General features: G+C 41.6%; 1 protein-coding gene across 1 annotated transcript in view; it reads left to right on the forward strand.

Annotated features, from left to right (window-relative positions):
* Positions 1–12,091, forward strand: part of NUP210 (nucleoporin 210) — a 61,682-nt gene that overhangs the window by 16,489 nt on the left and 33,102 nt on the right. Inside the window, exons 6-13 of the mRNA XM_027748490.2 lie at positions 719–851; positions 1,615–1,773; positions 2,241–2,309; positions 2,611–2,717; positions 4,024–4,164; positions 5,300–5,437; positions 8,950–9,105; positions 11,638–11,833. Coding sequence (XP_027604291.2) covers positions 719–851; positions 1,615–1,773; positions 2,241–2,309; positions 2,611–2,717; positions 4,024–4,164; positions 5,300–5,437; positions 8,950–9,105; positions 11,638–11,833 — 1,099 coding nt within the window. The remainder of the gene's footprint in view (positions 1–718; positions 852–1,614; positions 1,774–2,240; positions 2,310–2,610; positions 2,718–4,023; positions 4,165–5,299; positions 5,438–8,949; positions 9,106–11,637; positions 11,834–12,091) is intronic.

The raw sequence follows: 12,091 nt of genomic DNA on the forward strand, positions 1-12,091 counted from the left end.
TAGTGCCTGTTAAGAATTGTGGTTTTGTTACAGCTCTGCCTAATTGTGCTGAATACATGTGCTTGCTCTACATGATATCACTCTGACTTTTGGAGGTTTGAATGCTTGTAGCTTGCTTAGTTTTCTGGTTTAATATTTATATTTCTCAATTATTTTTGAGCTGATACTGTGAGTGAAAGTGAAATAATATTGTTGTGTTTGTAATTTTTTTCTCTTTCTGGTTTAGTAGTTCCTTTAAATCTCCCCCTGCTGCCAGACTGCACGTTTTCAGTGAACATCCCTCAAACAGCTGTAATAGAATTTATACAATTATCTGTTGTATTCCTAATTTAATAGACCAGTGAGTTGGATGTGGATTCCTCGGTGCCGTTCTAATGGATGTGCTGCCTGGAGGTACCATGTTTTACAGTGGGGAAGATGAATTTCTGGCTGAGTGATCACTGAGCATCTGTCTCAAGTTTTTCTGTATTCTCTGGAAAACAGAACCAAAATGATCTTCATAGAGACTCGATTTTTTTCCTTATCCTTCACAGTGTGCACAGAGCAGGTCTCTGTGCCATTCACTGTTGTGACAAAATTGGAGGTGAAAATAAAGAGCCAATTGCAGCAAGTGATATTTTTCACTTCTAGATTCTATGTTCCTGCTGCATGGTCTGCTTCAAATGAGCTGCTCTAAATGTGCTTACTTTTTGTTTTTTTCTTTTCCCTCCATCAATAGGATGTACATCCTGCAGAAGTCAGATTGCTTATTTTGGAAAACATCCTTTTAAATCCAGTATATGACATTTATCTGCTGGTAGGAACATCAATTCAGTACAGAGTTCAGAAAATGAGGCAAGGGAAGATCACAGGTTGGTTCCGTTCTCTCTTATTTTTATTTTTTAATGCTTTGTGTGAATTATTAAGCGCTGAGAAATTTTTAATTGTATTTAAACTACTTTGTTAATATTTAATACTGTTTTCCTAAGGCACACAATGATACAGCTGTTTAGTTCTTTCTGTCAAAAAAATTGGGACTATAAAGAATATACTCTTGCAGATTTATGGAGGATGAGAAGGTGAGGGTAACTCAGAATAGGAGCCAACACTGGCATTTTAGGTGTACTCATTTATTTCACAGTCACTGAGAATCTGAAAGACTTTCTTAATTAAATCAAATTCAGATTAGTAACTTTTCTAAGAGAAAATGTTTTACTGGCAAGTAGATTTACTCCACAAAGCAGAGCCTCTATAAGGGTGGGTTGGTTGGCTTTATGCCCATTTAAAAGTGTAATGCCTTAACTTATTTCTTTTCCTTTTTTTCTCTTTCTTTTTTCCCCTTTTTTTTTTTCCTTCTTTCTTGTGAAGCTGGAAATTACTTGGATGTTAGGTCTACATAGTGAGCTGACATTAGTTGGAAATTGCAGCTTCAAAGACATTGAAGTCTGGCAGGAAGCTCATCTTGTTGTGTATGTGTTGATACAATGACAGAAATGCTGTTTCTACCGGACATTAAAAATGCGGTTTAATGTGTGCACTCAGCATCAATAGAAAATAATCAGCAATAATTAGCAGCAGCCAGGCACTGACACACTTGCTTTCCTTGTTTCCCGTGTTGTCTTGTTTTCCGTGCAGAAATAGCGATGCCATCAGAGCAGTATGAGCTGCAGCTCCAGAACCACGTCCTGGATCCCGAGGGAGATCCGGCCCGGCCCGTTGCCAGCTTGGACCGGGCAACATCCACTGTCACTGCACTGCAGCAGGGCCACACCAACCTGCTCCTGGTGCACAAGAGTATCCTTCCTTCGGGATGCCCTGCCACCCACAGCAACCTGGCAGGGGACAAACTTTCCACTCTTTGCAACACAAAAACATTATCCCCATTTGTACCAGGAGCCCTGAAAATCAGGAGTGCTGGTGGAGCCATGGGAAACAGCTCTGCTGGGAATTCAGTCTCAGCAGAGCTGTCAGATGCCTTGGATGCTCTAAGAAATTGGGTTGGCAAAAGATCAGTTAAGTCAGGTCTGTTCCCCTCAGTCACTGTGGAAATGTGATGGGGCTTTATTCCATTTTTGTATTTCAAGCACGATGTTCTCTAGTGAAATCTCTCCAGAATGCTCAGTGCCATGCAGGGAATTGGGGATAACATTTATTCCCAATTTAAAATTAGCTCCAAGTGGCCAAAGAGGCACAAGGAGCCCCAGGAATAAGCTGATCTTGACTTTTGACTAAACTTTTGTGTTCCTTTACTAAGACTCCAGGTATCCACATGCAGGGGGTGTCCAGGCTGCCCAACAGCACTATCTATGTGGTAAATCCTGGGTATTTAGGTTGGTATTGATTTTCTTGATTGTTTAATATAATTTCTTGCCTTACTTTTGTGGTTTTCATGGTGTATATACGCTCTTCCATTCCTCGTGTTACTTTTCATAGAAAAGTAATTTTATTCATAAAAGTAGCTGAATGTGAAATAGGTTTAGTACTAAATACGTATTTTCTTTTATCTCTGCATTCAGCAGCTTTAAATAATGAATGTTCATCTGCAGAGTGTGGGCACCAGAAGCCAAATGCTTTTATCCATTAGGGAAAGAGGCTGTTGGTGTGTGCTGTTCAATCTCTCCTGTTTTGTAGGATTTACAGTTCATCCAGGTGACAGATGGGTCCTGGAAACGGGCAGGCTGTATGAAATTACAATCGATGTGTATGATAAATCAAGCAATAAGGTGTATTTGTCTGATGTAAGTTGAAATGTTTATGTATTCTCAGTGTCTGTCTCCTGAATCCTGACTTGCTTTGAAATTAGTTGAGTGGTCTCCTATTTCCACTGAGGTAGGACAGTGCAAAGAGTGTTGTTTCTTGCCTTTTCCTTTTTTCCCTTTGTTTTGTTGCTGCTGCCTTTTTAAAATAAAGCACTCTGGGTGATTCATGTGAAACCATTGGAGTCCTAAGTGCTGTAGAGAGAACTGGAAAAAACTGGACAATGAGTTTCAGGTTTGGATGTCCAACCACCCTCACAGGGAAGAATTTCTTCCTAAATTTCACATACTAGGTACCAAATCTCTACATAGTTCTTAAAAAAACACACAAAGAAAACAAAATTTAAATGGTTCATTTGCAAGAAGAAAATAGTAATAAAATTTGATATTTTTAAATTTTTAAATTTTTAAATTTTAAATAAATTATATAGAATTATATATTTAATATAATATTTATATATTATATATTACATATTTTATATAATTCATTATATAACATTTAAATAAATATGAAATAAAATTCATCAATAAAACATCAAAATAATAACATATTATATATAACAAAATATATAATATATATAAAATATATAATATATTATATATCATTATATATTACTAAATTTTAAAAAATATTTTATATATATTTTATATGTTATATAATATATAATAATAACATATATAATATATATTTATATAGTATATATAATGTATGTTCTTATATCATTTATTGTATAAAATTTATGTAAATATGAAATAAAATTCATCAATAAAACATCAAAATAATAAAATCTAATAAAATTTAGAAATATTGATAAATTATTAAATATTTGATAAAATTAAGTTATTGCTTTTCAGAATATGGAAGATACGGGAGTGATATTTTATTTGCACATAATTGCTTCTTGAGCTACAGATCTGGGTTTCAGCTTGAGCTCAGTGTGCTGTTGAGGCAGTGTATTTGTTCTTTTTTGTTTAAGAATGGCAAAATTAAGAAATTATTGGAATATATAAATTATTGGTAGAAATATTGGTACGTTTCATGTTAAATTCCATGTTGCTGGTAATAAAAAAAGGGAAACTTTCTGTGGAGTGAATGCTGTCTCTAAAAGGTAAAACCTTACTGAGAGACTGAAAATTCCAGTCTGTTTCAGCAAGATGTGTTTGAACTGTGTTGTTCAACAATAGTTTTCTCATTGATTTGTTATTGATTTGCTCTATGTTTATGGCTGTCTGTCCAGTTTTAATGTCATTTACCTGTGGCAATCTCTGTTTCATGTTCTGGTTTTAGAACATCAGAATTGATGCTGAGCTGTCCAAGGAGTACTTTGAGGTGCTGCAGTCATCTCTGAATGGATCATATCACTATGTGAGGGCAGTCAAGGAGGGGCAGACCAGCATTGCTGCTGCCCTCACTGCAGTAGTCGATCAGGTACGTCCTCAGCAAAGCCCTCCTGCTTCACTGCAGCTGTGCAGGAGTGACCTCACAGTGAAAGAAAACCCAAGAACTGCATAGTCTGAGCTGCTTTGTTTGAACAGTTTGAGAACCAAATTCTAAAATCTGTGCTTGAGGAAAACTCAGTTGAGTCAGCAGAGGATTTGTGTAGATAAGGAGTGGGATTTTGGTGCCAGGCGTGTGCCAAACGCCTGTTCAGGCCGTGGTGCACAGCACTGACCTCTTCTCTCGTGGCAGGTCCTCGTGCAGGCACATCCCATTCCTTTGGGCTGGGGCAATGGCCTCTCAGGCTGAGGGCCTGTACAGTTTGTTGTGGTAGATCACCAGTGTCAGACCCTGGCCTTGCTCTGCACTCACTCACACTGGGGGAGTTTGCTATTATTTGCTAAGTGATGTTAAATGCTGGAATGAAAATCTGCCAAATGTATCAGCCTGCACATTTCTTCCAATTAATATTGATTAACTTTCTGCTGAATGTGTGGCTAACTAGGGCACGTGGTGTGCAAGTGACTTGTTTTGCTTGAAACTTCAGCACTTCAACCCATTTGCTGTGAAATCATTTCAGTGGTTCCTGGAGTAGGATTTGTATGTGAGAAACCAGGTCATTCTCTGTGTCAGAGAGGTGCTCTTGAGTGGAATGGGATCCAGTGGGAGCTGCCAAAGTTTTCCTTCAGAGCTGCAGTAAGAGTGTGTTGTGCCAGAGGTGGTGGCATTGCAGTGACAGCAGAGCTGTGAAGGCCAGTGACTGGGGGGTGAGCAGTGGGTCTGTTGGGCTGAACTTTGTGCTCAGAGTGGAACAAACAAGGAGTAAAGACAGGTGTTGAGTCTCCAGGTTGGTTCCCCAGACACAGTCTCAAAATAGTAGTGAAAGAGTGTCCCTCTCCTTGCTGTTTACCTGTTTCTCCATAGCAATAATCCTCATTGAATCCAGTAGCACACCTTGCTGCCAGGAGCTGACTGCTCACACGTAACACGGTTCATGAGTGACCCTCAGTCGTGTTCCTTTCTCTCCTGAGATGTTTCCAACAACTTGTCTGTCCATGAGGACTAAACCTGGAGTGTAGGAAGCCCTGTGGTGCCGTCTGTAATGCTGTGCTCTTGCCTTTGGCAGGATGGAGGGGTTCACACGTTACCAGTTCCGGTGCGGAACCAGCAGGATGTGGAAATCTATGTTCCCATAGTTCTGTCACCCAGTATCCTGACATTTCCTTGGCAGCCAAAAGCAGGAGTCTACCAGTACACCATCCAGGTATGCCAGAGAACTATCCAACTGCAGGGAGTACTGCTCAGGCAGGCACAGTGAGGCCTGAAACCACTTACAGAGTGGACGTTGGATATTCCAGGCACAGGGATATCCGAAAATGTATTTGGAGGAATTTAATGGGATGGTAGGTACAGGAATGAATGTGTAGTTTAAAGAAAACACCAAGAAACCAACAAATGTAAAACCCCCACTGACTTTCACCTCTTGTCTTTCCTTCCCTTTCTCTCTCCCCTCATGTATGCACTGCACAAATGTGCATGGAGTGGTTTGGAATTCCAGGAAACACCCTGGGTACAAAGCTTTACAGCAATAATTAGAGGCTGTCGTTTGCTGGAAAGGGTTGGAAGTATGAATTGGAGTGGGAAGTGACTGCAAAAAGGGCATGGCAAGATGAATTTGCAGCACTCTGTCAACCTTGGACATCAGTATCCTTCACTCACCACACCCCTCATACTCCTAATAAAAAGTTCTAGGGAGGCAAAGGCCTCAGTTGCATTTGCAGAAGGGACTTTTTCCATATGTTTCTTATGTGTGTGTCTTTGCTCCCAAGCTGTCAGTTGTTCCATATGCTTCATGAACCAAATGGCTTGTCTCCCAGTATCCTGTGTCTCCAGTCTAACTAAGGGAAAGAACATTGTGCTTTCCCAACCAGACTCTTATCCCAGGTCAGGGATGCCCAAACCCTGCACTCAGGTGTTTGATGCACAGTTCCTGCCTCTCCCTGGTAGCAAGTAGTGCTGACTTTTGGGTCTGTCCTTGAGTAAACAGTATCCAGAAGGAGGCAGTGACACATGTGGTGTCGGGCTCTTCTCCCAGGTAACAAGTGACAGGACGAGAGGAAATGACCTCAAGTTGTGCCTGGAGAGGCTTAGATTGGATATGAGGGAAAACTTCTTCATGGAAAGGGTTGTCAGGCATTGGCACAGGCTGCCCAGGCAGTGGTGGAGTCACTGGAAATGTTCAAAACATGTTTGCATGTGCCAGTTGAGGACACAATTTAATGGTGAACATGGTGGTGCTGGGTTGATGGTTGGACTTGATGATCTTAAAGGTCTTTTTCCAACCTTAATGATTCTGTGATTCTGTGAAGAGAGTCAGTCTCAGAGGGATAAAGCTGCATTCCCCAGTTAAATCCCAAGGTAACTCCATTGAGTTTAGTGCCACCTCTGTACTTGCTATTCCCAACCACGCCAGCAGAGTGTGGTAAAAATTCTTAGTACAAATATGCATTTTCAGTACTTCATCATAATTCTGGTGGAGTTTTCCCAGTAAGGGAAAGTAAATGTTTTTTTGTTTCCCACCTCATTCACAGTTCTATTCTTATCTCACTTTACCTTGCATATGTAATGAAGCATCTCACCAGAGAACATTCCTTCCTGGCACTGTAGTAATTGTGTCAGTATTCTTACTTTACTGTGGGTTTTTTCATTAAAAACATGGAAACCTTTTCTTCCAACATTTCAGTCAGTTGGTACTTGTAGGAACTGAGCCCATTTGTCCAGTGTGGCCATTCCACAATAGCAGTGGTTGTTGACAGGAGTACACACACACAGCTCCACTGTTGTTCCTGCCTGTAGATCAGTGTTTGCCTCCTACTCCAGAGTTTGTCAGACTGTTTTAAATTGGTGAGTTGACTTTTTCTGAAAACAAGTTGAAAGGGAGTTTTTGGATCTAGCCAAATTCTGTTTATAGCTGAAGTAACTCCCTGCAGATGGTATCAGAACGACTGGAAGGTTTTGCTTTGTCTGCTCTCTGGTTTTGTTGTGGTTGCTTTGTTCATATCTGCACTGCTGAGGTGGGTTCTGCTGCCTTCCTTCAGTCCATGCCTGGGAGCAGCTCAGTGCCAGCTCTGGGGAGTTCAGAGCAGGTTGCTGTTTGCTGGGGAGGCATCACTGTCCAGGGAGCAGCTCAGGCTGTGGGGAGTTATTAGACTGTAATAAGAGCTGGTTTATCCTTTCTCTCCTCAATGCTAGAGAGAAAAAATGTAGTGCTGTGCCAGAATGTTTGTTTGGCAAGGAGATGAGACTTCATACAATTAGTAAGAATTGGGTATTTCTGGTTTATGTTTTCTGCTCATCTCTCTGTTTTAATTAAAAATATCTTTACAAAATGTGCAGAACTCCTGCAAGCTTTCAGCCTTTCTCACCACATCTGTGCATCTCCTTCTGTTACACACATTACCTGTTTATCCATTTGTCTGTGTCCAGTGCTCCTTCTGTAATCAGGGAAGAAGGGAAATGAGACTCCTTTTCGTTTGCCTTTTATTCTCTTTTCCTGGTAAAAGTTATTAGCCAAGTGCCTGCATAATTTAGAGTTGCTTATTTTCCACACTGTCCTTTTTTATCACCTTGTTTGTTTTTACTTTAATTATGAATCAGGTTAAAGGAAATGCAGAGGAAGTTAAAGAAATTAAAACAATATACATTAAAAAATTGCTCCAGTGTTCACCCTTGTTCTACTCTGATGGAACTTTGACATTTATTTTGGAGTGTCAAAGTCATCTCTTTTTTTAATTTGCTTTAAACATTTTCTCATTATACCTTCCTGCACAGTACTTGTCTCAATAAGCATTTCCTATAGCTCGTAATACTGATGTTTACAATCTACATGTTTTCCAGCATTTAATGGTTGTGGTTCCCCAGTAACTGGGACTGCACGGCCTGGAGGACAATACTCTGTGCTGGCAAGTGTCTCTGGCCCTTCCCTCTGTACAGGAGGACCCTGCAGCAGATCCTGCCCTGGCCTGGCTGCCAGGGGCTCCTGCAGTGGGGAATCCTTTGTGTCTCTTGATGTGACCATTATATCAAGTAGCTGGTTCTCACCCTTTTGTAGAAGAATTTCACTCCCTCATGGAATGACTGACCTGTTGCTGGAGCAGCACTTTATTGAATGGCTGCAGGTAGATCTGCTGATATTCAGCATAAAAATAAAGAAGTACTGCCAAGAAAACAGTGACCTTTTTTCCTCCCTTTTTTCTTTTTTCCCCTGTTGCCTCATTCCCTTCCTGCCTCCCACCTCCTTTTCTCTTCCCTTTAGATCCCTTCACAGATCCCACTGGAAGAAGCTGGTAGGTGCAGGGTGTCAGCTTAGCAGCTCTGAGGCCCCAGATGAGAGCAGAGAAGCAGTGGGAGTTTTGGGGAGTAGGATTATCCCTCTGGTGTGCTGGTCTGTGCTGTGCTGTGCTGGCTGTGAGCACAGCTGGGAGTTGGGAGACTCCCACCAGGCTTGAGCAGCTGCAGGAGGGATGGTTGGGTTGGCAGCACTGGTGTGTACATGAAGAAAACTGAAATTCAAGTGAGGGAAGGGTAGTAATCTTCTCATCTCTCTCTTGTTTCACTTCGCTTATTTGGAAGTTCTGAGGTGTTGTTTTATTTGTATTTCCCCATTCTCAGTGTGTTCCTGGTTTTCATGAAAGACATTCACAGGTGTGACAGCAAAGAAATGTGAGAATCATATACTTGATAAAATCTTTGCAAGATTTTCTCTCTCTATTCCAGGCTCGAGGTGGAAGTGGAAATTTCAGCTGGTCCTGTTCTAACCAGGCTGTTGCAACAGTGACAGTCAAAGGAGTAATGACGACTGGCAGTGATACTGGGATCAGTGTTATTCAGGCAGTTGATGTCCAGAATCCCTTGCATTATGGAGAAATGAAGGTAAGGCTTCCTTTTTTCCCTGATCACTCTTGAATATGGGTTTTGGAAACAGCGAAGCAACTGAGAATGCCATAGGCATTCCCCTTCCAAAAGGTTCCCAGGACATTTCCCTGCCTGCCCTGTGGAGACTAAGGGAAACTAAGTGATGAGTTCGGTTTGTGCTCTAGGGGTCCACTGCTTGAACTTCACTCCCATTTTTGCCCCTTCCTGACTTCCTTGTTGGAAGTTTTGAGTGCAAGGAGGAAATGGTAATTTACTCCTGGTCTGGCCATCTAAGCAGACAAGACAAACTTAAAAATGCATTCTGCAGGGTGAGAAGTGGGTGTTTTCCCCTGATATAAAAGGATGGCAGATACCAGGATGTGCAAGGAAATTCCCATCTGGAGAAGTGCCTGAAGTGAGTACAGTGCCACAGAATGAATCCTGAGACCAAGGCTGGCCAAGAAAAAACAGTATTTTAGGAAAATTAGGAGAAAATAGCAGTGGAAGACGTAGCTCCCAAGAGGGATTTTCTGGTCTTTCTGCAAATCACCTCCTGTTCTCAGGATTTGGTCATGGTGATCAGGGTGTGTGAGGAGTGAAGAAAATCCAAGAACAGCACCTGGAATGGGTGTGCAAAGGAAGGTGAAGAAGCTGCTCTGGTTAACACTGCAAATCCACAGTCTAAAATATTTTTCTGATTTCAGAGTGTTGCTGATTTGGAGATATCTTCTTCTATCCTTTGGACACAAATAAATTTCCTTAATGAAATTCTTGGCAGGCTTTTAAGAGCAGCTGGATCTGTAACATGATAGAATACAAACTACAAATACTACTGTGGTGCATATTTACTGCTGGGAAGCAGCACTACTCTGCTGCCTTCACAAATGGAGGATTTTAATCTCTGCAGTGTTCAACACAGAAGTGTTGAAAAATGTGTTTGGTCGAGTCTGTCCCATAATGAAGAGGGAACTATGGAAACAGATATTTTTCCTACATTTTCCCCCCTTCTTTTCTTTTTTTCAGCGTTTTTAGTTTATGTGTTTTGGGAAAGATATTTCTAACTAAATTTCATTTGGAGCAGCTTCATCTACTAATGCTAGGTTTTTGAGGGGCAAGTTAGCTTGGGGTTTTGCTCAGAGTATTTATGTCAATCCTGCAAAATGAGTTTGAGAGGTACTAAACTTCATCCTTAAAATGACTGAAATTCTTAAAATAGTGGCACGAATTAAAATCTGTTCAGAATTTAGTTTACAGACTTGCTCTGAAATAATTCACTGAACAACCCAGGGTGCTGCTTTTTAGCAGTGCAGCAGTTACAGCAAGAGAGAGAGGAATGAAGATTTTTCAGCTAAAACTTGTTATCCTCAAGCATAAGTCAAAGCCTGAGGACAGAAAAAGTCCTTGTGTCCATGTGAGCTTTCAAAGCAGTGTGTTGCACAATCTGAATAGGTTATTTTTGAATTCCTTTGTTCTTGTGTTAGGAACTGCTTTCTTCACAGAGTAACTGCAGAGTTCTGTTTACTGACCTGGGTGAGCAAGTTTAGTAGTAGTACTTTAGGAGTAGTCAATCCACACAGATTACAGCTTTAACTCTCTACCATATGGTTTGGTGTCCTGAAGCCATTTGCAGAAGATTAGGTAGTTAAGATGTTGCAAATAAAAGCTTTGATCATAGTGATTGTTATGAAATATGTGGTCAGTCTGTGGATTCTTTAATGGAAAAACAAATCAGAAAAACAATGCAGTTAAGGCTTGTTCATCAACATACCAGCTATAGAACCACAGAATCATGGAATGGTTTGGCTTGGAAGGGGCCTTAAAGCTCATCCAGTCCCACCCCTGCCATGGGCAGGGACACCTTCCACTACCCCAGGTTACTCCAACTTGGCTTTAGGCACTTCCAGGGATGGGGCAGCCACAGCTTCTCTGGGCTGTGCCAGGGCCTCCCCACCCTCTGTAACAGCATGGAACATCTATTGCTGCCAATCTTTTTCTATATTTTGTTGTTGGCCAGTTCTCTGAAGAAGAACAAAGCTGAGTACAGGATCAACAGATGGAAATACAAACCAAGATTACTTGCTGAAGCAGAAGGTTGTTGGATTAGGCAGTAGATGCTTGTTCACTTATTTTAGATGTCTGCAAATTACTGTGTGGAATTGTTGAGCTCTGGACATCTATAAAGTTTTACCAGCAGAAATGCAAGAAAGAAGATAAAAAAGCCATTGAGGAAATATTTGGGTCATTATTCCTTTAATGTCTACATCCCTGCTGCTGTGAGTGATGGAGGCTGGGCAGCCTTGCTCACTGTGCCAGGTCTAGCTCAGATGTGAAAAAGTCAAAATGTGAAGGTCAGGGTTGGGTTTTAAATCTGTCCCAGTTGGTGATGGGACCTCCTGGAGATACTACACAGCCTGGTCCACACCTTAAATCAGCAAAGCAGAAGAGAGAATTATGGGAGGGGCAGTCAAAGGGTCACCAAGGTGATGTGGGCTTGGGCTGCTCTGGGCAAAGAGCTCTGAAATGCCTCTGTGCTGTGTCTCTCCCCTCCAGGTGTATGTCACTGAACCCAGTGGGATGGAATTCACTCCCTGCCAGGTGGAAACACGTGTTGGCCAAACCCTGGAGCTGCCCCTGCGGCTCAACGGCCTCACGACGGAGACGGGCGCGTTGATCCCCCTGCGGGACTGCTCCCACCTGGCTCTGCAGGTGGAGGTGGAGAACCAGGGCGTGTTCAGCCCACTCGAAGGTGATCTGACCCCCTCCCTGATGTGGAAGTTAAAGGGAGATGTTCCTGTCACACATCTCCTTTCAGTTCTGACTGTTCTGACTTCAGAGGGGGGATCAGAGTGGATTTATTTTGAGGATGCATTTACATTTTTACGCAGAACTTCCCTCTGATACTTCTGATGTTTGGGGGACTCTAAAAGCATTTGGCAGTCATTTAGATAATATGTGGTCTCCCTTATGTCTTTCTACTGATTTAGTATTTTTAACCTGCTTTAAC

Source organism: Pipra filicauda, unplaced genomic scaffold (genome assembly GCF_003945595.2).
Source record: "Pipra filicauda isolate LSUMZ 115617 unplaced genomic scaffold, ASM394559v2 scaffold360_size730234_pilon, whole genome shotgun sequence".
In the NCBI taxonomy this organism is placed as follows: Eukaryota; Metazoa; Chordata; class Aves; order Passeriformes; family Pipridae; genus Pipra; species Pipra filicauda.